Genomic DNA, 25,969 nt, shown 5'->3' with positions numbered 1-25,969 from the left:
TTCACAGGAATATAAATATGTGGTATCACATAAGCCAAAATCCATTAGTCATTCATAACAATGGGTAAGACCAAGGAATATAACTGTTAATTCATCGGCTAATTAAGGAAGCCTGAACTGGGTTAAATGAGAATGGGAAGGGAAGGGGAAAAGGTTAACTATGCAGGACACAATTTATTTAGATTTGATGCTTAAACCTAAACTATCCCTTCTCTTTCCATCCAAATCCAGGGTTGACAAATCTACCATTACTGCTCTTCGAACCCGGTGAGTAATCTGTTCTCCTTAAACACGCGTGTGCACACACACACACACACACACACACACACACACACACACACACACACACACACACACACACACACACACACACACACACACAGAGAGAGAGATTCAGGGTCAAACAGACAGTATGATAGGTTTTCTATGTATTTGTATAGACATGGATTAATGGACAGTTGCTAGGATGATGAGTGTGTAATTATTCTGATAAAAAAAGGCCTGGAAAGGTACATGATTAAAAGGTTACACCTCTTGCATACTAGACTGCACACATAGAGGCAGTTATCGCAAACAGCTTTCCATTCAGCAATCATGTAATCTGAGCGAGGAACACAAATAGACCACATTCAGTTCAAAGATGTTTTGCAGCCTTGATTTAGAGGTTGAATCTACTGATTGCTCTGTTTCGATGCCCATGGTCTACAATGCAAATCAATCTCTAAATTTTAATAAACTGCATCTTTTAGTTTATAGTGTGAAAAAGTATTAGATTTCTTCTGTTTTTGTGCATATCTCATACTAAATTGCTTCAGAAATAAGATAAAACCTAAGATAAACCAAAGGCAACCTGAGTAAACACAAAATGATCATGTTATTTATTGAAGCAAAAAAAGGTTATCCAATAGCAACTGGGCTTGTGTGAAAATGTATTTTCCCCCGTAGTTATTAATTCCCCAAATCTATGAAACTGCATTCATAATGGGGTTCAGCTGGACTAGACACAACCAGGCCTGATTACTGCAAACCCTGTTCAATCAAATCGGCACTTAAATAGAACTTTTCCAACAGCACGAAGTTGGTTAAAATGTGTTATCCAGTAACACACTATGCCAAAATTATAAGAAATTCCAGAAATGATGAGGAAGAAGTTGATTGAAATACTATCTCAAAGGCTCTGGGACTCCAAAGGACCACAGTGATTTTATATATATATATATATATATATATATATATATATATATATATATATATATAAGAAGAAAGCATTAAAAGCAAGCGACTAGAAAACTCTAAAATACAGAATATTTTTGTATACAAGTGAGCAGTAAATAAACAATGACACTAACAGTAAACTATAAGAGAGGCATTATTTTTTATCTACTTGTTAAAACCTGCATTTACAGCAGATAAAAGCTGAATAATATGCAGCTAGAATGGAATTTGTCTGTGAGAAAACAAACCTGCCATACTGATCCTAACACAAGGGGGCCTAGAATCAATTTCAAGAGGTTTTTTTTTTCTTTCTGCACCTTGATCAGTCCAAGCACTAGATAAATTCCCCCAAAGGCATTAATAACAAACATGTTTTACAAAGTTGAATGACATTATTATAACCTTATTGTTATTAATTATTTTATATATATATGTTTTGTAGTACAATGCTGTAGAATGCTTGATTCGGATTGATCAGTAGTGTTAGCTGCAGGGCAAATTACAGATTTATATAAATAAACTGGTTCTAATAAGTTATACTCATTTCTATATTAACAACTTACACAGGGACTCCACATAAACAGCTAAAAAATTCTGTAATTTACAGTTATTTACCATTTTTGAAAGGGGTCAAGGAGTCTCTAGTGTCAGTTCTTTGCGACAGTCAGAGGTGAAGCTATAACCAGAGGCAAACCTACATTATGTAGGGGATCCCAGGCAAAATATATGCGTGGGCTCCTTCTGATACATGTCTTTTATGACAGATTTATATCACATCATAATGGGAAAACAAAATGTTACATAAACATATTAATATAAACATGTTAACAAAATATTTCATAGCCTCCTATAGATAAAATTATACAGTGTACATTTAAAAGTAGTCAAAACACATCTAATAGAATATAAAGTGGGTTTTTTTTACAGCATCATGGTGTATTTTACAAACAGGAAATCAAACCTCAGTGAGGAAACAAAATGTCAATCTTCAACTAATGTTAACTTAATGTATTACGTAAGGTATAAAGTATTGATTCGCGGGAGCAAGAGACACAGTACCGGTACTTGCAAAGCAGCACTTAATTCCCGGTAACTATAGCATTTCAGCCCACATTAAGAACTGCTAACACTACTCAAAACATGCTAATCCTAGCTAACTATTACCAATAATTTGTCTTATAATAAGATGCGATAAAATTGGACTAGATGTTGGCTTCTTTGACTTTAATCATCGTTAATTCATTTGTCATTATCTCCAACACTTACAACACTCCTGTTTCCTCTTTTCCTCCTCCACTTTGTGTTCCCTTGAGCTTCTGGCTGCCAGATAAGTTCATTTTTCAGATTCACTTTCAGGAATTAAAGCTCACGCGACTCGAGTGTGAAGAGGTGGCGCCGGAGCATAAACAAGTCCTTAAATGAGACAGCGCCCTTTAAAAGGATTGCTGAAATGCTGCTGTGCATTATTTTAAGATGAAAATTTTTTATTATTTAAATGATCACCCCTCAGGGGCCATCTCAGTATGCGGGGGGCCCCAGGCAATTTCCTGTCTTGCCTGCCCTGTAGGTATGCCTCTGGCTGTAACTTTAAGTTTTCAGACACGGGAAAGTCTTCAAGACATACGGCTTTGCACTTTATGGTTTCTCTGTAACATGCTGTATTTTTTTGATCTTACTAACTTGAGTAGAAAGATAGTAAATAAAAACTTATTAGTGCTGAAGAATTGCTGTGGTGTTAGAGAATTAAAACCCTTTGCAGCTTACACTGTTTGGTTGGTAGTGTTCCATTTCATTTTGGGTCCCATTACACCACCCTGTCATTGATATTTTTCTATAAAAGCACACTCTGCCGTGTTTTATTCCTTACTTAGTGATTTATCAGCTGTTTTTTTAGCTGTTCTCTCTCTCTCTCTCTCTCTCTCTCTCTCTCTCTCTCTCTCTATACACCTCCTCTCTCATGGGAAATTCTGCAGGACTGCTAAAGTGCTATTTGTCAGCAGGGAATAAGTGGGGATGAACTGGCTGAATGAGGTCGTGACTACACGGCTATCTCACATCCATTTACTCTCATACACATGGAAATGATCCACTGTTTAGCCTCAGTTCACGCTGGCCATCACATCTCCCCCAAAGACACGATGAAAGGCACATTTTAATATTTCCAGCTGTAGTCTCTGCTCATATGGGCTCATATGCCCAAAGAAAGAGCAGAGTGCATTTTTATTTATAGCGTTCCCATTTGTGTGAATTCTTTGAACCTGTAGTGGCTCTCTACCCTCTGATGTCCCCTGTGAGCTGCCCATGAATCAGCATGCATTACAGCCCTAAGCCATTATCCCTTTCTGAATAGATGTGTAATGCTGTTACATCACAATAGGTCAACTTTAATAAGAGAATAAGGAGCAGTCCACTGAATAAATATAAACAGGATGTTCAACTTTTAACAATTATAGTTGATCAGTCAAATCCTTTTTCGTCATTTTTGTCCATCTGTCATCTCATTTTTAATGAATAATTTTGAAAGAGTATTTACAAAGTTCAAAATAGAACTTAATAATGATCCACAGATCCATTATGATCCATAGTATTTCCAGCTTTCTTACACAATGACACCTTCAAACTTTTAGAGGTGGAGCCTTTGGGATAAATTGAATCTTTGTTGTCCAAGATGGCTGCCAAGATGTTATATGGGACAGCTACATTGTGAAGTTTTGCTTATTTTATGTCTAATATCTTTGCATATCTATATAATGTACTTTACAGTGAGTCAAAAATGAAAAGTTATGTCAGCAATTGAAAATATCCTGAATAAAGACATATTTAATAAAGATTTTTCATTACGCAGTAGAACAAATATACATTTACTGGACCAATTTCTGGACAGTTTGAGAAATGTTAAGTCTCTTTTTGTCTTATTCTGTTTTGTCTGCCAGTTTGTGGTTTGTAGGCATTTATACATATATGAAGAACAGTCCAAATGAAAAGATAAACTTTCATTATTTGTTAGCTAAATGATCCTTCAGTATGCTTCAGTATGAAACTAAAGTGGCAAGCATCTGACCGCGAACACGTCTTGGTGAATCACTTACAGTGGAGGAACTTTGTGTAAGTCCAAATAAGCACGGTATCTTAGTGGTTAACACGTTTGCCTCGCACCTCCATGGTTGGGAGTTTGAATCTCACCTCCGCCTGTTTGCACGGAGTTAGTACTTTCTCCCTGTGCATTGGGGGTTTCCTCCGGGTACGCTGGTTTCCTACCCCAGTTTAAAGACATGCATTGTAGGCTGATTGCCATTTCCAATTTGTCTGTAGTGTGTGAATGTGTGCACAATTGTGCCCTGTGATGAGTGGGCCCCCTGTAGAGGGTGTCCCCTTCTTGTGCCCTGAGTTCCCTGGAATAGGCTCCCCTGAGACCCTGTGTAGGATAAGCTGTACAGAAAACGGATGGCCGTAACATTGTTTTAAAAAGTGCTGTGGATAAAAAATGTTGAGGGGACAAACATTACATAATCATTTAGAAACCAGGGCAATTTATGTTGTTTTTCCTCATCCATATCAAGTGCTTCTTACAAAGAGATATGCTTCAATTATAACTAGCCCTTTAATGTACAGTTACTTTCACAGAATGATGGATGCTTTGGAAGTAGTTGCTCTGGTATCTCCTACATTGTGTCTTAACTGGGAACCCATTAGATGGAAAATTATAATAAGCCAAGGAGCATGATACTGCAGGCTGTTTAAATTGCCCATCATAATAACATGTAATAACTACATTGCCACTTGTGACACAAGTATTTAGGTTGTTAATTTAAGGTGACTGGCTGCAATAATTATATCATTACCCTGAGGAATGATGTGAATGGGGCAACTGGCATTTTTGTAACGTGTCTAGAGAAGTTTCAGTTACAAATGATAAGCTGGGTAAGGAATAAATCATGTACTATTATAGGAAAATAATCAGTAATGGGGTGGTGTGATGTGCCCTGATGCAAAGTGGAGTTACTGTTACCAGCCCAAAGTTGACTATGATTCTAATTTGAGTGCAATAACAGCACATCCCAAAGTGATTTATTTCTCTTATTCTGCTTGTCATGATACCGAAGAGCATGAAGCCCAAAGTCCTCTGTCTTGAAAGCATTCCAGTGGTGGAAATTTAAAGTTACAGATTTAACTCTGACTGTAACAAAGCACTAACACTAACGAGGACTTCCAAAATTGTTAAAATGAACACCTCACAGAAAATGTCCCCATATCAACAATTACACGTATTTAAAATCTGTTCATGTGGAGAATACAAGTCCATGTTTAGGTTGTTGCTATAGAAACATATTAGAACGAGTGCATTACCACGTACCTTGCGGCCTGCACTACTGTCAGAGCTGCTGTTATAGAAAATGTATCAGCACCTTCTGACCAATCAGATTCGAGGATTCAACAGGTATGGACAATTTTCAATGAGTACACTTTCAATAAGTGGTGGAGACATGTCCACAGCACAAGTGTCACCTATGAATCATCGGCAATAAATGATTGATTCTGAAAAGAAGTTCACTGATCATCAGAGCTTGTATTCTGGAGTGGTTTTTCTTCTAAAAAAAATGGTCAGTGTTATGTAACTAGAAGCCAGTTATGTTCACTTTGGCGAGCGGTTACAGTGGTAACAGGTGGCATCTCCACATCTCAGTCTTTGCCTGCTGTTCAGTCTCCCTGACAACAGAGTGCACTGCTCCGTGTGCCAAGCACAAAGGCTGGCAGGACAGCTACGAGCAGCCCGTTTATATAACACTATAATACAGTGTGCTTGGGTTTGCCCAACAAATTTTCAAGTGCCTAAATTGCAGTCTCATGCTAACACTCTGCCATATGCCGTTTCCGTCATGTTGTGCTTGGTGACTCTATATACATTTTGCTCTGATCTGAGAGGACTGCACTGGTAAAGGTTAGCCTGTATGCTCATGCCATGAGAAGGTCAGCGCTAGCCTGGATGCTAATTGGAAATGTTTCAGCAGGTTGCACGGTGTTGCTCGAAATACCTCAGAGATGGTTTTTACGCAGTGGGTTTTTTTTTCATCACAGCTGTCTGATATTCCTGTTGTTTCTGCTTGGCTACGCATATAAGTAGATGACAGAACATGTCAAGAGGCTGTGGTGCTGACAGGAAGCTGTTGGTCATAAGGGTCATTTCATGATTGTGGTGTCATTTATCCTTTTGAATCATTAAAAAATGTGTTAACCTATCTCACACAACAATCTCATTTTTGTAATGTTTCTTTGTTGACGACATCCGCCAATCTATATCCAATCTATAGTTTGGTAAAAGGGTTGTATTTTCAAAGTGACCACTCTAATCAATATATTACAAAATCATGGAAAATATAGAAAAAAAAAGAATGAGAGGACTTACTTCAGGACATTTGGACTATGCAACTTGTTGAACATGTGACTTGTGGAAGGTTCCAAATATTTCAGGGGTGAATGTGTTAAGGTAGCAGGGTTGAGTGAATGCTGTATGATGCTAAAATGTACCTTTTTTCATAACCTATAATGGAGGAGTCATGGAAAACATGTAACATGTAATTATAGTGTGCTGGGACAGGCAAAAAAAAGTGCTGATATATTTCTATAGATTTTTCTATAGGTTTTATTAATGGAATAAGTTATTTAGTTATTTAAACATGCACATATGTTGTTGTGACATGTTATCTATGCTTAATATATTTTACACCTTTACTTTAAATGCATATTTGTAAATTTAATGTCAGTGGGACACAAATGCCACCCCAATCATGAAATGACTCACAAGATAAGTTAAATTTATGTCTAACTGGGAGAAAATGTAGAGTCAAATTCTGTGACGACTGCTTTAAACATTAGCCAGTTTATTGCAATGATGTGGCGTGAACTCATGTCGATCTAGGTCTGGTCTGCCAGTCTGGTTTGTTTATGATTTATTGAAGTATGTCAAATATCAACTTTCCCCAGTGTATGGTTAATTCTAAGTGTATATTATGCATCCTGTTGACATCATACACGGTAATTAGTTCCTACTTCTTTTCTACAGGCTTCCTGTCCATCCAAGTGTGATTATTTATCAAAGCAAGCTTGACAGAACTGGTACATAGGGCTAACTGGGTTTCTGTGAGGACATGAATCGCTTGCCACTTCTCTTCTGACTCTCTCTCTCTCTCTCTCTCTCTGTCTCTCCTCCCACCCCTTACAGAGACACAACAAAGTGAAGAGCTTCATATTCATCCTAGGACAGTGTAATAAGTAGCCATTGCAAGCGCATCTCTTGTTCCTTCCTGTGTGTGAAAAAACTGGAGATTGAGTAACTAGACAAGACACAGCACAGTGAAAATGCCACGCAAATTGTGGTGAGTTTAGCTTGCATATGAACAGTGTGATTTGTGTGTGTATGTGTGTATATACTGTAGGTCTCTTTTGCCTCAGAATGATTTAGGATTGAGATACTTGTGCAAACTACAGGGAAAGTGATCCGTAATGCAAAACTGTGTGTAGATATGGTTGTGTGTGCTGAGGACAGTCATTTATATAGAACTTTAACGTAAAACCGAGACATGACAGGTCCACTTATTGCTTAGTGTGTTGTTTAAAGGATTTGATGGGGATTCGTGTGTAGCTGGACTCCTGAGAGATGAGAGATATGACCATCCAAAAATTTCAATTTAAAAATTTAAATATTTTCTATTGTCAAATTTAATTAGTAAGTAAATTGAAAGTATGTAAATTTACTTGGAATTCACTTATAATAGAAGTTCTTTGGGCAACTGTTGGAGCAATCAGCAGATGTTTAAAATATGTGACTAACACACATCAAAACCAACAATTGTTTCACACTGACAATGAGGAGTTTTTTTGTTTGTTTTTAAAAAAAATCATAGCTACAGTTTATTCTGCATGTTTATCGAATTTTACAACAATAGACCAATACAGTTAAAAGTAATTCCAGTTACTTACACTTTCCCAAAGGTTTTGTGGTCTCTTTGCAGTCACAGATTGTGGTTTACTGAGATGACGTTGGTAACACACAACCACACATTATTCTCTCTGAAAAAAAATAATATAAGAACCTTTGAAGAAATCATGAAAGCATTCTACAAAAATGTTTTTCCTCAACAACTGTTGAGGAAATTCTAAGTAAGATTTGAGCAAACAATGGAGTGTGGCGTTAATTATTATTATTATTATTATTATTATTATTATTATTATTCCCCTTCTCAAATCCCTGCAAAAGGAAAATTAGCATAATTTTTTATGTGAGCATTGTATGTACATGTGAGCATTGTATCAATCTCAGATTATCAATGCACTCCATCTAATACATTATCATTTCTACATTTGTAACAGCTAACTGACAGGGATTTGTCTGGCACATTCTCCACATAAACAGATTTTTAAAAAATGTGTGTAATTGTTAATATGGTGGAGATTTATGTGAGGAGGCCTTTATTGGATAAGAACTATGAGGTGTTATTATTAGTGCTGGCAGATTGCTACGATATACACAGAATAAAATAACTGTTGCATCAGAAAAGTGTTTGCCCTATCATCTGCAGATCATGAGTTCAGATCCCAACAATGCCACAGCCATCCATGGCCAGGTGACAATGGAGCAAAACTGGTCATACGCTCTGAGTGGGAGGGAAGGCATAATCTCTCTTTTGTCAATCACAGCAACACTAATTGTGGACATCTGTGAGCTCATGTACACCGATCAGTTTACATGACAAGTGACAGGTGAAGTGAGTAACTTTGATTATTTCATTACAGTGGCACCTGTCAAGGGGTGGGATATATTAGGCAGCAAGTGAACGGTCAATTAATGTGTTGGCAGCAGGAAAAATGGGCAAGTGTAAAGATCTGAGTGACTATGACAAGGGCTGTGATGGCTAGACGACTGGGTCAGAGCATCTTCAAAATGGCAGGTCTTGTGGGGTGTTCCCGGTATGCAGTGGTTAGTAGGTACTAAGTACTAACTTAGTAGGTACTAGAAGTGATCCAAAGTAGGACAACTGGTGAACCGGCAACAGGGTGATAGGCACCCAAGGCTCTTTGATGCTAATTGGAAATGATGTCAGAACACACAGTGCATCAGAGCTTGCTGTGTATGGGTCTGTGTAGCCACAGACCGGTCAGAGTGCTGAACCCTGTACACCACTGACAGTATCTACAATGGGCATGTGAGCATCAGAACTGGACTGTGGAGCAATGGAAGAAGGTGGCCTGGTCTTACCTATGGAACCTGGGGAAGAGATGGCACCAGGATGCACTATGGGAAGAAGGCAAACTGGTGGAGGAAATGTGATGCTCTGGGCAATGTTCTGCTAGGAAACCTTGGGTCCCTGCATTCATGTGTATGTTAAATTGACGTGGATCACCTACCTAAACATTGTTGCAGACCAACAATAGCAACACTTTCATGGCAACGCTATTCCCTAAGGGCAGCAGGCACTTTACGCACTGTGTAGCAATATGTGTAACAATATAATTACAATATGTTATTATTGTTTATATCATGCGGCCTTAAAAACTCTACTTATTACTGCCTGTAAATCTGCAGAATCTCCTCAGGGAAGATTCTTGGATTTATTGTGGTCTTTGAATTGATGTTTATCGTAAAATTTTACCTGTTATTTTCCCACTCTTTATATACATTTGCTATAAAGATTTCGAAAAGGTTTTTATTCACACTTTATACAGTATACTGGAATGCTTTTACATCCCTATTTTCTGGAGTGTTCCTCAGCCCTTTTAGTGCTGTTTGCATGCATGTTTTTTCTAGAGTTTTGCGCCTCAGCAGCGACGACTTCTCATCCACTCCACCACTCATCCCTTAATGCTCTTTCGCTCTCTATATCTCTGCCATCATCTGTCATGCTCTCTCTCTCCTCGACAGTGTGCTGGTAGTGGCGCCTAAATCTGATGAAAAATAGATGTGTAGCTCCAAGTTGAAGGTGCTCGCTCACGGAGAAAAGTGTTACACAACCGGTTTTGAACACTGGTAACAGAATCAGAATCGGCCTTATAAAGGATAGTATTTCTTTTCTTCTTTCTTTTGCCAAAATGTAGCAAAGCAAAATACAGTCATGTGCAATTTTCTGGGGCATGTTTGCTATGCGTTTTATTCTAGGTTTGCACTGGATCTATAAAATCCCATGATATCACACCAAATTTCAAGCATATATTTTTCGAGTAATTATCTAAAGTAACCAACATTTTTTTTATTACCTCAGATCAATGGGCTACAACCTGGTTTTGTAGACAGTAGTGATCACCCACAGTACATTGTGTACATAGTTTTTTTTTGTTGTTGGAAATTTCCACTATGCAACAGTAACTGATAACTTGCACAATTTGCACAAAACCACAGTATATATTTAACTCTTTCGTTTTCCATTGTCCCTCTCAGGGTAGACAGGTTTAGAGTGAACGTTGAGGACAGTATTACCTAATGCTGCCTGCTGAGTCTGTGAACAGAACTGTGCACTGAGCACTTTCTCTTCTTGCTGCTATGAAACTGAGCAGGGAATTGAAATTGACGATAATGTAGATTTGCTTATGCTGGATACACCGGATTTGCTTTTAGCTTGCGGGTGAGAAATGTTATTATTTCAGTGAGGGCTTTTTAATCTAGGCTTTTTTTTTTTTTTCTTTGCAAGAGGTTTTTGCAGAACTTAAGAATTTTTGTTGAAATAGATTTGAGATATTTATCATTTGGATAAAAAAATGCATAAACAATGTGTTAAAGAAAATTACTATTACTTCTATTAACCACAACAGCAGCAATGATCACAACAATACCATTGAACTATAATACATACATACATACATACATACTTGTGGTTTCCAGCATCAGACGAAGTTATTATTATGCTTTGACAGGGTTGTTATCCTTCTGAAAAAGGGTTTTGCCTATACATCTGCATACCATATTTGAAGTGGTTCTTTGCAATGTCCACGGTCCTGAATAATCCAACACTGCACACACGAAGATGTGCCACATAAAACCATTTATCTATTATGCATGGTGTAATGGAGATAACCAACGTTTCCTACAAACATTTCACCAGTAGAGGGACCTAGAGTCACACACACTGATGTACACACTTTTATTTTTACACAGCTGATGCTGGCCAGAATATGATTCATTTCTTTCATCATTACAGAGCTTCGTGAAAAAGGATTGTTAGGCTTTGCACAGTAGAGAATTACACAGAACTGTTGTGGAGGAGATACAAAATAATGCTGTTTTTGGTTTGTGTCGCAGAACCCACTAGTCCTTTACGTGCATTTTACTTCATTCCACCATGTTTATTATTGGCCCCCCATGTACTTTCTCTGTTATCAGGTTCTATCATTTGAAATACCACAGCTTATGCCAGTTCATATTTATTTGAGCTTTGTGATTTGTATTTGCATTTGTTATAGATAGGTCCCAGCTTATTATTCATCTTAAAGCATATTATTCAGTTTTGATTCTGAAGTATTTAGCAACTAGAATGACATTAATAGTTATAGCAGTGAGGAATGTAAATCTAGATCCACTTAATCTGGACTACTGTAAGTTTGACAGCTTAGATTTTATTTAATCATCAAACAGGGAAGAGCTAGTTTTCAGAGCTAGTTATTCTAGTAAACAAGCCAACCATGAACTAGCATTATGGTCAAATAAAACCCACACATATAGCATTACATTTCCAAGTTAATCATATTTAATCAAGTCATTGTGTTAGAAGGCAACAAGATTGGAATTTATTACTCATCCTTGATGGGCTGTTGAAGAGTTAAATTGTTGATACTGAAAAATAATTAGCTCACAATCTAAAAGCAGGTTAATTTGGCTAAATTAGCTCAATAAAATGTCTTCCTCTGAGACAATTCTTCACAGAATTTCGGACCACTTGCCTTTTGCATAGCTCCATGAACAGGCTAGAATAATGGAGCTGTATGGATAATGATTAAGGTAACAGGGTAGCTATTGTTGCCTTACAGTCCAAAAATATTGGCACCTTTACACACAGTGATTCCAACTTTCCACTCAAAGTTTTACAAGTCTGGAAATGTTAATAATTTTCCAGGACCTGGATACACACGAGCATGCTGCCCTTCTGCACAATGAGGCATGGTGAGGGAGGCAAAGAAGATCCCAAAGATCTTACAGTTTAGTTGATTCTTGGGAAAATCAAGTCTCAGAATCAACACCACGTCCATAGCAGGAAGAGTTTTGGACGGGGTACAAGAAGTCGCCTTTTCTGAGAGAAACTCGCAAAATGCAGCGTCTAAGTTTCAGCAAGCGTCACTGGAACTATAATTTGAATTGTGAAACCTAAAATAAGCCTTCTGGCCAGGTATACCATTGGAATACTGGTATTCCATTAATGGGGACTGCATATAGCTAAATATACCTAAAACAATAAGTCTGGCTAATCGATAATGAAGTTCAGTGCTCATTGTAACATTGTCACTTATTATTCCACTATATATATAAGCACACAGTGGAATATCCTACACATTCTGTACTGTTTCTTTTCATATAGCACCCCCCCTGCAGTGTCAGACAGGTTTTTGGCCTTTTACTTCATTGAAATGCAAAGTTATTTCTGGAAGCAAATTTAAAGTTGACATTTTGCTGAAAAATACAGCATTTCTGCCTTGATGGCTACAGAATGGAGGAGGAGGAGAAAGCTGCGGGGCTACTGACATTATCCATTATGTATCTAAATGTGTTGCTAACTGTCGGCCTCTAACCTAGAGAAAGCTCACAGAAAGAGAGACAATTACACGCTGTAAAAGGTCAGAGAGAGAACAGGTGAATAACAGCGATGGACACAGGATGCCAGAGAAAGAAAAGGAGAGACTGTAGGTCAGCACCGTTTCATTTGCACTGGGTGAAAATGAAAGGCTGTACAGAGAAAAGAAAGCGGAAGACAAGAACATAAACAGTGATAGGGCAAGGGCAGACATCGCAGTTTCCCTACTGAGCACACCCTCTAATACAGAGCTGCATGCATCAAAGGGTGATGATGGAAAGGCTGGCAGATAAACCTGTCTCTGTCTGTGTCCTCACATGTCTGGTGTCAAGAATAACTGATGTCCCTTCTGCAGATTCCTGTCTGGGAGCATGCATATTCCAGCAATGGACTGGAGTCCCATCCTGGGTGTATTTCTGTTTTGTGCCAGTGTTCGTGGTATAGTTCAATATACCAGTCCATGCAGGATTTTGTTGAGTTTTTTGTGATTGTTATGGTCAAAAATGCGTGTGTCTTTTCCCCTAAATCTGCGATTCATCTTTTGCAGTGATGTTTGTTGGCAAATGAGACCTTTTAGCTGTATTCATGTTCAACGCACATAAATCAGAGAGGGCTTTGGCTGAATGTGCATTGTTATGATGTCACATGACATGTCTTAGCCCAATTCTGTGGAAAATCTGCGGTAATTCTGAAAAATTGCAAGTCCCTCCGAATATTGTGTAGTGTGCCTGATTTTGCATTAATTTCTGTATTTGCAAAATCTAAAAATCCTGGACAATATATACGTATATGTATACCATATATAACAGCTTCATAGAAACTGGGCAGTTAAACACTGGAAAAAGACTAGGCAGTGTTTTTCCAGTGTTCACCTGTCCAGTTTTGGTAAGCCTGTGCCCTCTGTAGCCTGAGATTCATGTTCTCAGCTGAAAAGATTGGAACCTGATATGGTTTGCTGTTTCAGTCTGTCTGCTTTAGATTAGGTTAGATTAGGTGTTTTGTGTCTTTTGAGATGCTTTTCTTTTCACCAGAGTTTCATAGAGTGATTATTCGAGTTACCGTAGCCTTCCTGTCAGCTCAAACCAGTCTGGACATTCTTCTCTGACATCTCTCATCAACAAGGTGAGAGATGGAACTGATGCTCACGGCTTATTTTTGTTTTTTGTATCATTCTTCGTAAAATTCTATAGACTTTTGTGCATAAATCTCAGAAGCTCAGCAGTCACACCAGCCCATTTGTCACCAACAACCCTGCCATAGTCAAGATCACTGAAATCACATTTCAGTGATTGCCATGGTGTGACATGGTATGTTGAAACTGTGAGTGTGTGTGTGTGTGTGTAGAGCTGTCACTCATGGCCTAGCACACTAAACACCTGTCCTTGAGCATGTCTCCCATCTCATCAGCTACGAGTGCTTATCTTGGAGCAAGAGTCTCTTTCTCTGCCTGTCTGTTGGAATGAATGGTCTTAATGAAGCACTCTGAGTCTATACAGCGCCATGCACTGCATTTAACTTCCAGCCCTCACAGCTATTGATTTCTCTTGACTTTTCCATCACCCTGCAGACAACAGGTGTCTATAGCACTCTTGCTGTCCGCTTTACTGAAATAGAAATCTCATATACAAGGATGAAAACCACTGAAATATATTTCTTACATGTATTTCATATAATTTATATGAAAGCTTTATATATATTTATATACACACATATAGTGAAAGATGCTCAGTCTGTCATAGATAGGGTGGATTGTTAACCCAGGCCAAGAAAGAGATGACAGCGAGTCTAGGAAGAGAGGGGTTTGAAGATGCAGATCATACATACTAGGGGTGTAATGCAATGCCAGTATCTGTATGTTTTTAATGGTACAAATATCCATTTCTATATTTGGATGAAAATCCAAAGTGGGCATGGTCTAAACCAGATGTATGTTTTTTGTAATATTATTTTCTCTTAAAAAAAAAAAAAGAGTTAGAAATATAAGTGCCCTGTGAATTCTAGCTCTGACGATTCCTCAACCTCGGCTACATCATATTTAAAAATGGATTTCATGACGAGAATAAAAGTGTTTTGTGCGAAAACAATGTCAGTGTTTTGTGTCAAGCAATGCATTTTTCAATACAAAAAAAAAAAAGAAATAAACAGCAGCGTGCGTTTGTGGACTCCGGCTCCTGAGGGAATGTTGGCATGGTTATCCCGTCAGTCATCAGTGTCTTTTTTCACATGCACCTCATAATGAGAGCATGTGCTTCACTTGGTTAGAGAATAACACCCTTTTTTATTGTTTTCCTGCATTCTCTGTAACTGAAAGTGTTAACACATCCCTCAAAGCCCCACATGCTCTTTGCGTCAAGGGTCAAATATAGATACAAGTCACCTGTGGTTATAATTGAATATATATTGCACATACTGTATGTATGCCAAATTCATTTTGTGTGTTAGAGAGGATGGCTATTTTTACAATGGCCTCAGAATACATTATCGTCTTCTCCTGAATAAGTATTGGCAATTGCAAGGTGGTGTGTGGAAGCTAAATTCACAGGGACAGAGCAAATGTGGATGATGCCAGCATCTCATTATGGACTTTTCTTCTATGTGGGATAAAGACTCAATCAAAACCATGAAAGAATTGTAATTTGAAGAGTTAGCCATTCACCCAAGTTATGTAGTCTTTTGCAAATTATATCCTTTAAACGTATTTCACACTGCCAGCTCATCAGAGAACACCAGCTAAAACGTCCTTTCATCCTGATTCTCTACTTCTGTTAGGAGATTTCTGCACTTTCCGTCCTAAAGATTTGCACTGCCTTGCTTTAGTGGACAATCTCACCTGGGTACTGTAGATTTGTACCTAGGATCGTCATCTAATTATAATAATTTAATTGTCCTGTACTCAATCCAGGACTCTTATTCACAATATACACATACTGAATATTATTTTAACACACTTTTGTTTGCTTTTAGTTTTCTACATCTGCATACTGTAATGATTTGTATAATGCTGATGTCAGCCAGGAGACGATGGTTTACCTGTTGTCTGTGAGTCTGGTTCCTCTCAAGGTTTCTTCCTCATGTCGTCTCAGGGAGTTTTTCCTTGCCACAGAAAAGAATGGCAGGAAAAATGGATCGTGCTGACTGAATTTAATGTGCTTTATGTCAACATGAAGGCTAAGAACTATGAATCTGCCACTGTTGGACATGTAGACGCCTACCTTGTTAATTAGTACTCCTCATAAATGGTTAAACATGTGCGAGATGGGTTTCAACGTGACCCAACTATTTAAGAGTTTGTGAATTTGAACCCTGATGAGGCCAATCATGGGAATTTTGTTGATTGATATATAGAGTAAACTTCAATTAGTGCTCTCCTCTTAACATGTTGGCCTTTGCTTTCCTAGATTGGTATCGATCGTGCAGTTGGTAAGCCCATGCAGCTCTTATGTGCTATTAGTCATACTGTAAATATGAGTTGTCATGAATCTCGACAGTTCAAGTTATAATGTTGTGTAAGCTTCGGGAATCATTCAGTTTCCAGAGCTTCCAGAGAACAGTACATACCATGATAAATAACATTAAATACGACCTTCATCATGGCTAGGACAAATATAGGACAGTTTCTGTAGTCGATGCCTGGTAATTCTTCATTTACTCCTGTTGTCACCAATTAGGCCACTATCTTACTGAAACTGAATGTACTTATGTGTAATAGTAGTACATGGTAATTTTAAAAAAAAAAAAGTAATGTCTGGGAGTGTGCTATTAATTGTCATGTAGGAGATGGTGGAGAGCTTGTATTTGTTAGCGAGCAGAAAACTAAAGTCTTAGTCACCCAGTGTAATCAGAAAATCCATAGGAGATTAGGGATGTGAATTGGTACAATCTGTCCTCATTCCGTGGAAAGGGACAGAAAGGATATGCAGGAGAGACAAAGGTGTGAGAGAATCTGAGTAACATATAACGTGGACACAGCACAGAGATGTACTACATATTAAGAGTGGATCACAGATGATAATGAGCCAAGGATAGACAGAGAGAGAGAGAGGTATGCAGCGAAATGCCAGCTGAAAGGGAGGGCTGGTGGAGCAGTGCGAGAGACAGATACAAAATGTGTGAGAGAGGGAGAGAGAGAGACAGAGACAGACAGATGATGAAGGATGCTCAAACACAAAGACACTCGCGCTCTGGAAATAGTGGAATAGTGTCGGCTGAAGCTCAGTGCTACTGTAATGTAGGCAGACTGAGATTGAATCCAGGTGCGAGTCTGTGTCTAGGAGACTGAGGCATGTCTGAGCTGAGATCCAGAGTGCGCTGTAGGAGAGCGGGGATACGTGCAGCCGTGGCTCTCATCGGACTCCTGCACCGCTCACGCAAACAGCGAGAAAGAGAGAGACTCAGAAGCAGAGGCAGCCAGCGGTGGGTGAGCGTGTGACGTGTGTGTGTGTGTGTGTGTGAGAGAGAGATCACATCTGTTCCATCTCAGGTGTGAATATTCTGAGATAAGTGATTACTACTGTAGAGGACTAGTATTTTTGGTTGCCTGCGTTAGAGAAGTGCATTTGCACTTAGAGAAGTACATTGCTTCATAGTGATGAAATGTACACAAATGTAATATAATTGCTGTTTGCAACATTCTGCTCTGTACCATGCAGTCCTGAGAACATTTTGTCGATCAAAATCTAAGCAGAATTAGGAGTTTACATTGATTCATTTCTGAAAATAGTCTGTTGCTGGGTCTGCACTTTTACCTGCTGCTATTTTTGTTTATTCTGTAATTTTCCCTCACTTCTTCCACTCTCCATATTCATTTATTGATTTCCTCAGTCTCTTATTTGTTCATTATTGCCACTCTTGGTTGCCAACTGATGGTTAAAAAGTGTAAAATTTTATTATCACTTGTGCCAGGGGCTTGTTTTTTTCTTCCCCAATAAGCCTTTTATTAAATCTAAACAATTACCAGCAGCTTAGTCTGAGTGCAAATTGAACTGTGTGCAGTGCTGTAGTCAGGAATATGCCAGAAATATATTACTCAGGCACCAAATCTCAAATTGTTTATCTCAAAATTTTTAAAAAGCCTCCAAAACACCTCCATATATCATTTAGCATGGAATGTTTATCGGCATGAGTCAAATCCATGTTTTTTATGATTAGATCTTTTCTTGAGAATTAACCCAAGTACACGCACTGATCAAAGTATGATTATTATTATTATTATTATTATTATTATTATTATTATTATTATTGCATCACAAAATATAACAGCCAATCAGGTTCCACTATGCAAATTCAGGCCATGCAACACAGGCTCACCAGAGGAAGGGGGGCACTTGTAATATACATATTTACATAACCTACATTTTTTAATAAATAGATCACTTATCTGTGACTAGTAACAATTATTGCAGAAGCACTACAATAAGCAATTTATTGTTTAATAAAGAAACAAATGTATTATCTTTAAAATAACTACTGTGTGACTTTAAATGTTGACATGTGTACATGGGATGCAGGGTGATTCTGTTTGATATCTATAATTAAATAATTATGAGTATGGATCAGTCAACCCTTGGCATGTCATGTTTACTTTTGAGGTTGTGATCAGCTCTGTAGTGAATATCTGCCAAACTATGAAACATCGTGTACATGGTGTTATGAATATGTGTGCTGGAGTGCCTAAAGCCCCTTGGCGAACAAAGTGGCTTTGTCTACACATTTGCCCAAGTCTGTCTCCAAAAGTGATGAGCTGGGTAGAAATTCACTGGTTTCCTCAGCAACAGCCTGGATTTGAAAGCGATAAAAATGTCAAACTAGATTTTCCCCCTAATCTGTACCTTTCTGGGGCGTGAAAGATAAGGATTATGGCACAGCATGGATCACTTTAAAAGACAACTCTCTGGCTTAGCTGGTTTAGCTGTTAAAATTAAGTAACTGAAATTGGGATCTTATGAGGTGTCACTGATTTAACATTGTTCTTTTACTTTTATTATAATGAAGTTGGTGGTATTCCTAGGGAAGGATTCATTATGTCAAAATAGGCATCTTTGCTTTCTCATATGCCGCTGTTTGCAATTCCAAAAAATTTCATTTGTAATGTCTGAGGATGGCGTTATGGTATAATGGATAGGTATAATGGATGATATGACATCCCTAATAGGAACTAGAGACATGTCTAATGATGGATCCTTGGAATCTATTCTTAAGTTCTACAGAGACTGTATGAATTATTGGGTGGGTATTTTTAGGCCTGTTCATCTTTCTGTCTTTCTTTCTCCCTCTCTCTCTCTCTCTCTCTCTCTCTCTCTCTCTCTCTCACATACACACACACACACACATTCAATCTTAAACCATACCATGTTCCATGCTATAAGAAATGCAAAGCTGAGAAAAGTGAATGTGAAGCAGGCTGTGAGCTTTTTTTAAACTCTAAAGTTCTATGCGGAGAACCTATGACCCATCACTTTTGGATGAACTTTATAATGATGAAACGGAGCAAGCTCATTGTAGATCAAGTAAGAGAGTAAGAAATGTTGGATGTAGATCCCAGGTTATGGTTGAAGGTCTCAAGCTGTTTACCATGTGATCTGGATACAACAAGTCTTTTAAAGCAAATGCTTTAAGTGTGCAATTGGTATAAAATTGCTATGCAATTTGTATAGCATTCTAATGTTCATACTTGACAATATTATATTACAGGAAGCAGGAGATGCTGACCATCTCAAGTGTTCCCCTGGCAGACTGCCCTCCATCTCCACCAAGAACTGCTCCTGCTGCCTTGAAGGTGAGATAAGTTTCTTTTTATCTTCTGACTCAGAGATACAGCAAACACACTGCAAAGAGGCTGGGATGGTTACAGATTGGAAACCTTAATCTGTTTATCCTGTTTTGTTTTGTTTTTTTTAGCTCTATGCTTTGCAGCATTTCTTGAGAGGTGCTGCAGCAACAAATCAAAGTCTACAACAGTTCACTTAATAAAAGTTCATGGTGCATATACAGGGGGTTGGGGTTTATTAGATCTGACTCTGCTGCTGTTAGAAATTCTGTATAATTTTAGAGTTTCACAAGGTGTGTGTATCTCTACAACATAAAAAGTCTGTGTGTAATTGTAGATCTCATAATAAACCAGAAAGCCAAAGAGTTCTATTAAAGCTGGGTTCTATTAAAGGGGCACAAATAAAAATCTAACCAGCAGTACGTCTGTTATAGACATTCCAAGTCATCGCTCACAGTGGTGACACAGTAGCTGAGATTTCCCAGAGTAACAACTAACTGTATTTAACATACTGATGATTGATATGGATGTGGAAGTCAATTTTGAAGTACAACAAAAAACAAGGTACAGGCTAGCACAAAAGTCTTCTAGTAACTAAAGGGAAAGATTGTGGCTCCTGAGCGGTGCAATAGAATCGTGTTTGCGCTATCATCTGGAGATCTCAAGTTTGGATTCCAATGATGCCACAGCCATCCGTGCCTGGGAGTCTAGGGAGCAAAATTGGCCATGCTCTCTGGGTCGGAGGAATTACATAGTCTTTCTTTCGAGCTGATTTGGATCGACAGCTCGGTGATGACGTTGACGATGAAGACAACAACAATGCTTCGTGCATCTCCTGAGAGCTCGCCTCGAAAATATAGTCGTATGAGTCTACCCAAACCTCAAATAATAATTATGAACGAGTATACAGTCTAAGTGAGTCATTTCCTCTACAAAGTACAAACACTATAACTGTACAGAAATCCCCATCCAGAACGCTCTTCAAAATTCACAACACTGAAGTCTCTACTTCCTGGTCAGGGAAATCTCACTAGCCAATGAGAGTAAATCACTGTTAAGCCCCGCTCACACGTGAGATTTGTGCCAGAATGGGGAACGTAAACTTGCGGGACGTAAACTTTGAAAGTGTAAAAGCAAAAACCGTGATTGGCGAAAACAAAGGTTAGAAAACTGTTAACAAAGAATGGTGTTTATTTGTAGACTGTGTTCAGTTATTGCCATCGATTTCACTGTTTTCAGTTTCAGAGTGTTTTTCTTCTTTCTTATTGTTTCTTTTTATTAGTTTCTTGAAAATTTCAATACTTTTGGCACAAATTTAATTCCATAGAATAAACCCATAAACTATTTGCTTTTTATAATTACCACAACAAAACGTATCTGCAATAAAGAACAAGGACAAAGAAGAATACTTCTTCAATTTTGCGTACTTTTTTCCAGTAATGACTGACTGCTCATGGTAAGGGTTCCCAATGATCCAGTGACTGCATGATGTATTGGTATAATGCATGCTCGGTTATGTAGAGATAAAGACATAAATGTGACAAAATTATGAACTCTGCCAAAACACTTATGCTTGATGATAAGAGATGAGTTACTGCCCTACAGAATAGTACAGACCATGATAAATAACATAAAATATTTGTTCTGTTTTGTTTTGTTTGCTGGAACGTCCCTTTAACTGTTCCTTGGCATGACGAGGACCAGGGCCCAGGGAGAAAAGGGAGTAATTGGCTGTGCCACTGGTGCATAGGCCTATAGGAAATAAACAGCACCTCCTTTGTCTTTTCTCTAGCAGAAAGAGCTTATGATGTTGCAGAAATAGTGTCCCGCTTGATCAGTGGACCATGACTCAGACAGTCCCTAGACCTAGAAACAAAAAAAAAAATGTTATATTTTTTCAGTTTTGGAAGAGGAAGGATTTTTGAATACCACTAACAATAAAATATGCCTGAATGAACACAGACAGCAGAATTCTCTCTATAGCTTTGTTCACATGCTGGACAGAAATAATAATGCAGGAATACATTAAAGAAAATTTTCTGTGACAATCTAATTTTTAATTGTTCCAATTATTTTACCGTGAATGACACAGTCAAGTCAATCAAGTAAGAGTCAGCTGTCATGTTTACTAATTAGTGTAACCTGTCTATTTGGCTCATTGATTAATTGATCTTTTTTTCCCTCCACAGTCTGCACCATTCTTCGACTCACTAGAAAAGATGGAGGTAAGAATTTTTTATTTTTTTGTCTGTTCAAATAATTCTACCATCAGACAGGCTCCTTAGAGTAAATTCTATGACTAAAACAACTTTTAATAAAATGAGCAAATGTCACGTCTCAACTAGTCAATGACCTCATGACCTTTTGACCTTGACCCGTAGCAGGTGTCTGAGGTGGATGAGATGAGGCCAGGCCCACAGAGAGTAAAGGTCTGCAGTGCACAAATAATAAGCTCAAAGCTACACTTCAGGTCAAAGATGGTGTCATAGAGTTTGAAGTAAGAGTGAAACACAAAGTGACATGCTGTTATACGAAAATAATCAATCTCATTTACTACAAAGCATCCAAAGTGTCTTATTCCTCTTATACCACAGCAATTTGTCAACAATTCCATGTTTTATTTATTAAAGAACGAATTTAATGGAGCACCAACATCCCGTGGTGGAAAGCTTTGACAACACACAAAACTTCACCATATCAACAATCTTCAGTTAAACAAAAGTATGTTTATTGTTGCGCATGTTTATTATCCAGGTATTATTAGTATTAGATAATGTGGAACACTTTCTGACCAATCAGATTTGAGTACTCAACAGGATAAATAAGGAATAACATACGGCATGCTGTGTTGTTATAAGAATCAACAATGGTGTGGTGTGGATCTGAAGCAGAAGTGGAGGGCAGTTACCAACCCGAAGTGGATTATTTTCCTATAATGGCCCAAAGTCTGTAATTCATTTCATTCCACAGTGATTTGCCAATGATTACAATTTTTAATTTATGAATAAATGAATCAAGCTTCTTTAATAATTTACAATTATATTTAATGTTATGGAACGTCCACAAAATAAGATACTTCCTGTTATCACTTATGTTATAGCAACGATAAACATAATCGTTCCTTCACCAGCGTCTCTTTTTTGTCTCTCTTAAAGTTAATAAGACCGAAAAAAAAAAAAAAAAAAACACATTTGGCCATGTTACTGAGAAATTGGAATGCATAAACTTCTCTGTGCTGAAGTCCCGTGGCAGAACCTTACTGACTGTTACAAATCATTGTCACTGGAGGCTCCTTCCATAAACGTTATTAGCCTTAGATTATGTCGAACCTTTACCATATAAGTAACGATAACATATTAGACTGATCACATTAATATAATTCTATAAATCTACTTGCATTACAGCCAGAATCATTGTCACCTGGAATTGCTGTTTATATAAGGAACAACACACGACAGACTTTGCTGTGCTGAAAATAATGCATGTTATGCCACTACAATTACAATAGTACAATGTTTAATTAATTACTAAACAACATGTTGCACATTTTAACGGTTCGGAGTTAGAGTTAATGTTCTGGAATGTTCGAAAGACAAGATATTCCCTATTCTCACATGGGTTATAGCAGCGATAAACAGCTGGGACTGTTACAAAGCACTTACAACTGAAACTCCTTCCATAAATGTTAAATAAATGTCTCCTAACAAACACACTTCCCATCGACTGTTTTTGATCACCTGGAGTTTTTGTTTTATTACAATTCAATCACTGCTAGTGTCACAGACAAGACACAAAAGTACAGAAGTAAAATATTAAACCAGTATCCCATTAAAAACCTGAATATTTGTATTTAATGACATATTAACTGCTCACTCTCAGACCCTAATGGGACATTAGATGCCGTACAATCAGTTACATTACATTAAGTGTAAGCAAAAATGCTCATTTGCTGTGGTTTTAAAACTGTCTTCAGCCAGCAGAGTACATTCTTCACAAGATTCAGAATTACCAGTATTCCTAGAGTTTCACAATTCAAACACCGCCTGTATCACTGACTTGAAGTGTTCCTTTTGAGCAATGATGTGTCCCATCACAGTGCAAAAAATATTAGTGAAAATATCTTGAATATAGGTGAATGTATCTATTTCTCTATATGATGTTTCAATATTTTCTACCATTGATTTATACAAGGAAGCAAAATTATCCAACAAAAGAAAAAGACATTGCAAGCAAAGTTCATATTACAAGAAGCTGCTTACTAAGCTCATATTTGTTTTATTTGAAACCTCTAATGTTGACTGTTAGGTAAAATTGATTATATTCAAGATATTTGCACTTTTTTGTTCTCATATCATTTTACCCTGACACACAGTCATTCTGGTTATGTGCATGATCATGTTCCTGTTTTTAGGAAATTTAATGTACAGGCATTCTCTGCCATCAGCTTGCAGAATGTCCATTCATCTCATCCGTGTAACTACGTATTTTTGTGTTTGTATTCTTCTATTTGAGCATGGGGGATAAAAATGTGAGATATGTTGTGAGAACAAAACTTTTAACATATTTTTATTCCATTTAGGATGACGATGTTTCGTATCCGAGTATAGAAAAGGTGAGAGAGCTCTCAATTTGTATGCTTTTCTCACACAGCCAATCAAGTGAATTATATATTTTGGGTGTTATACTGTTAAACACTGAGACTAACGGAACTCAATCTGAAACACATTCATTTTACTTTCCTTAAATATATCTTCTGTGCATTAGGTGCTACAGGATGGCCCACCATACCCTCAAGTGATCCTTCCACAGCCTGGAGGATACTGGATCGAAGATCCCGAAACCCCAGCCATCACACCAAACTCTGGAGAAAGCAGTTGGTATCATGAGGAAGATGAAGAGGGCGCCAACCCAGGGGGAGAGTTTGGATATCGATTGGAGAGTAACTACGGCATACGAGCGTACCGCAAGCACTTTCTGGGCAAAGTAAGCATATGGGGAAATATAATAACCAACAGGACAAAAATGATTGAAATTTCTACAACAGCCTTGTTAAATGAATCATTTTAAATAACAGAAGTTGTTAAGCAAATTACACATTTATGTTAATGTGCACGTTCTAATACATGATTGTGGACTTGTATGGCAGGTTAAAAATAAAACAAACAAACAAACAAATAAAAAATATGTAATTGTTGATATGGTGAAGCTTCATGTTAGGAGATTTTTGGAAGGAGTCTCCAGTGTAAGCCCTACATAACAGTCAGAGATAAAGCTGTTCCTTTAAATTATTAACTTCACGAAAGAGAAAAAAGAGAAGCCACTGAGAGAACAACTGTTTATATAGACTAAAACAGACGTGGCTACAAGACCTAATTCATTTTGTGGATGCTCCCAAACATTAAAAGTACAACCCTAATACTGAAAAAGTTGGGACAGTATGGAAAATGCTAATAAAAGCAAAGAGGAGTCATTCGTAAATGTACTTTGACTTGTATTTAAACAAAAAACGTATAAAGACAACTGCATAGTTTTTTGAAGGTGAACGTTTATTTTGAAATTGATGCATGCAACATGTTCCAAAAAAGTTGGGACAGGGGCAATTTAGGACTAATAGCGATGTGACAAGTTGAAATAAGAAGGTGATGTGAAACAGCTGAGGCAATCGTCTAATCGTAGTATATCAGGAGCCTCCAAAAAAGGCCTAGTCCTTCAAGAGCAATGATCGGTCGAGGCTCGCCAATCTACCAACATATGCGTCAGCGAATAACACTTTGAGAACAACATTCCCCAAAGACAAATTGGTAGGATTTGGGGCATTTCACCTTCTACGGTATACAATATAATTATAAGATTCAAGGAATCCGGTCAAATCTCGGTGCGTAAAGGGCAAGGCAGAAAACCACTTCTGAATGTGTGTGATCTCCGTTCCCGTAGACGTCACTGTCTTAAAAACCGTCATGAGTGTGTAATGGATATCCTGACATGGGCTCGGGAATACTTTGGTAAATCTTTGTCAGTCAACACCATTCACCGCTGCATCCACAGATGCAAGTTAAGGCTTTACTATGCAAAGCAGAAGCCATACATCAACACTGTCCAGAAGCACCGCTCACTTCTCTGGGCTCGGTCTCATCCGAGATGGACAGTAGCACAGTGGAATCGTGTTTTGTGGTCCGACGAGTCAACATTTCAAATAGTTTTTGGACAAAACAGTCAT

The 25,969-nt window shown here is 37.9% G+C and overlaps 1 protein-coding gene across 3 annotated transcripts in view; it reads left to right on the top strand.

The window, feature by feature from the left end:
• rap1gap2b (RAP1 GTPase activating protein 2b) overlaps positions 1–25,969 on the top strand; it is a 50,003-nt gene that overhangs the window by 8,196 nt on the left and 15,838 nt on the right. The window contains exons 2-6 of one of the 3 annotated variants that reach the window (XM_053687892.1): positions 232–267; positions 19,677–19,761; positions 21,942–21,977; positions 24,332–24,364; positions 24,517–24,735. In XM_053687892.1, the coding sequence (XP_053543867.1) occupies positions 232–267; positions 19,677–19,761; positions 21,942–21,977; positions 24,332–24,364; positions 24,517–24,735 (409 nt within the window). Of the gene's footprint in view, positions 1–231; positions 268–7,365; positions 7,590–19,676; positions 19,762–21,941; positions 21,978–22,003; positions 22,182–24,331; positions 24,365–24,516; positions 24,736–25,969 lie in introns of those variants that run through there. The other 2 variants (XM_053687893.1, XM_047161823.2) reach the window with 2 other exon arrangements.

The sequence above is a fragment of the Ictalurus punctatus genome, chromosome 18, assembly GCF_001660625.3.
Source record: "Ictalurus punctatus breed USDA103 chromosome 18, Coco_2.0, whole genome shotgun sequence".
Taxonomy (NCBI): Eukaryota; Metazoa; Chordata; class Actinopteri; order Siluriformes; family Ictaluridae; genus Ictalurus; species Ictalurus punctatus.
This window is presented reverse-complemented; position numbering and strand designations above follow the sequence as displayed.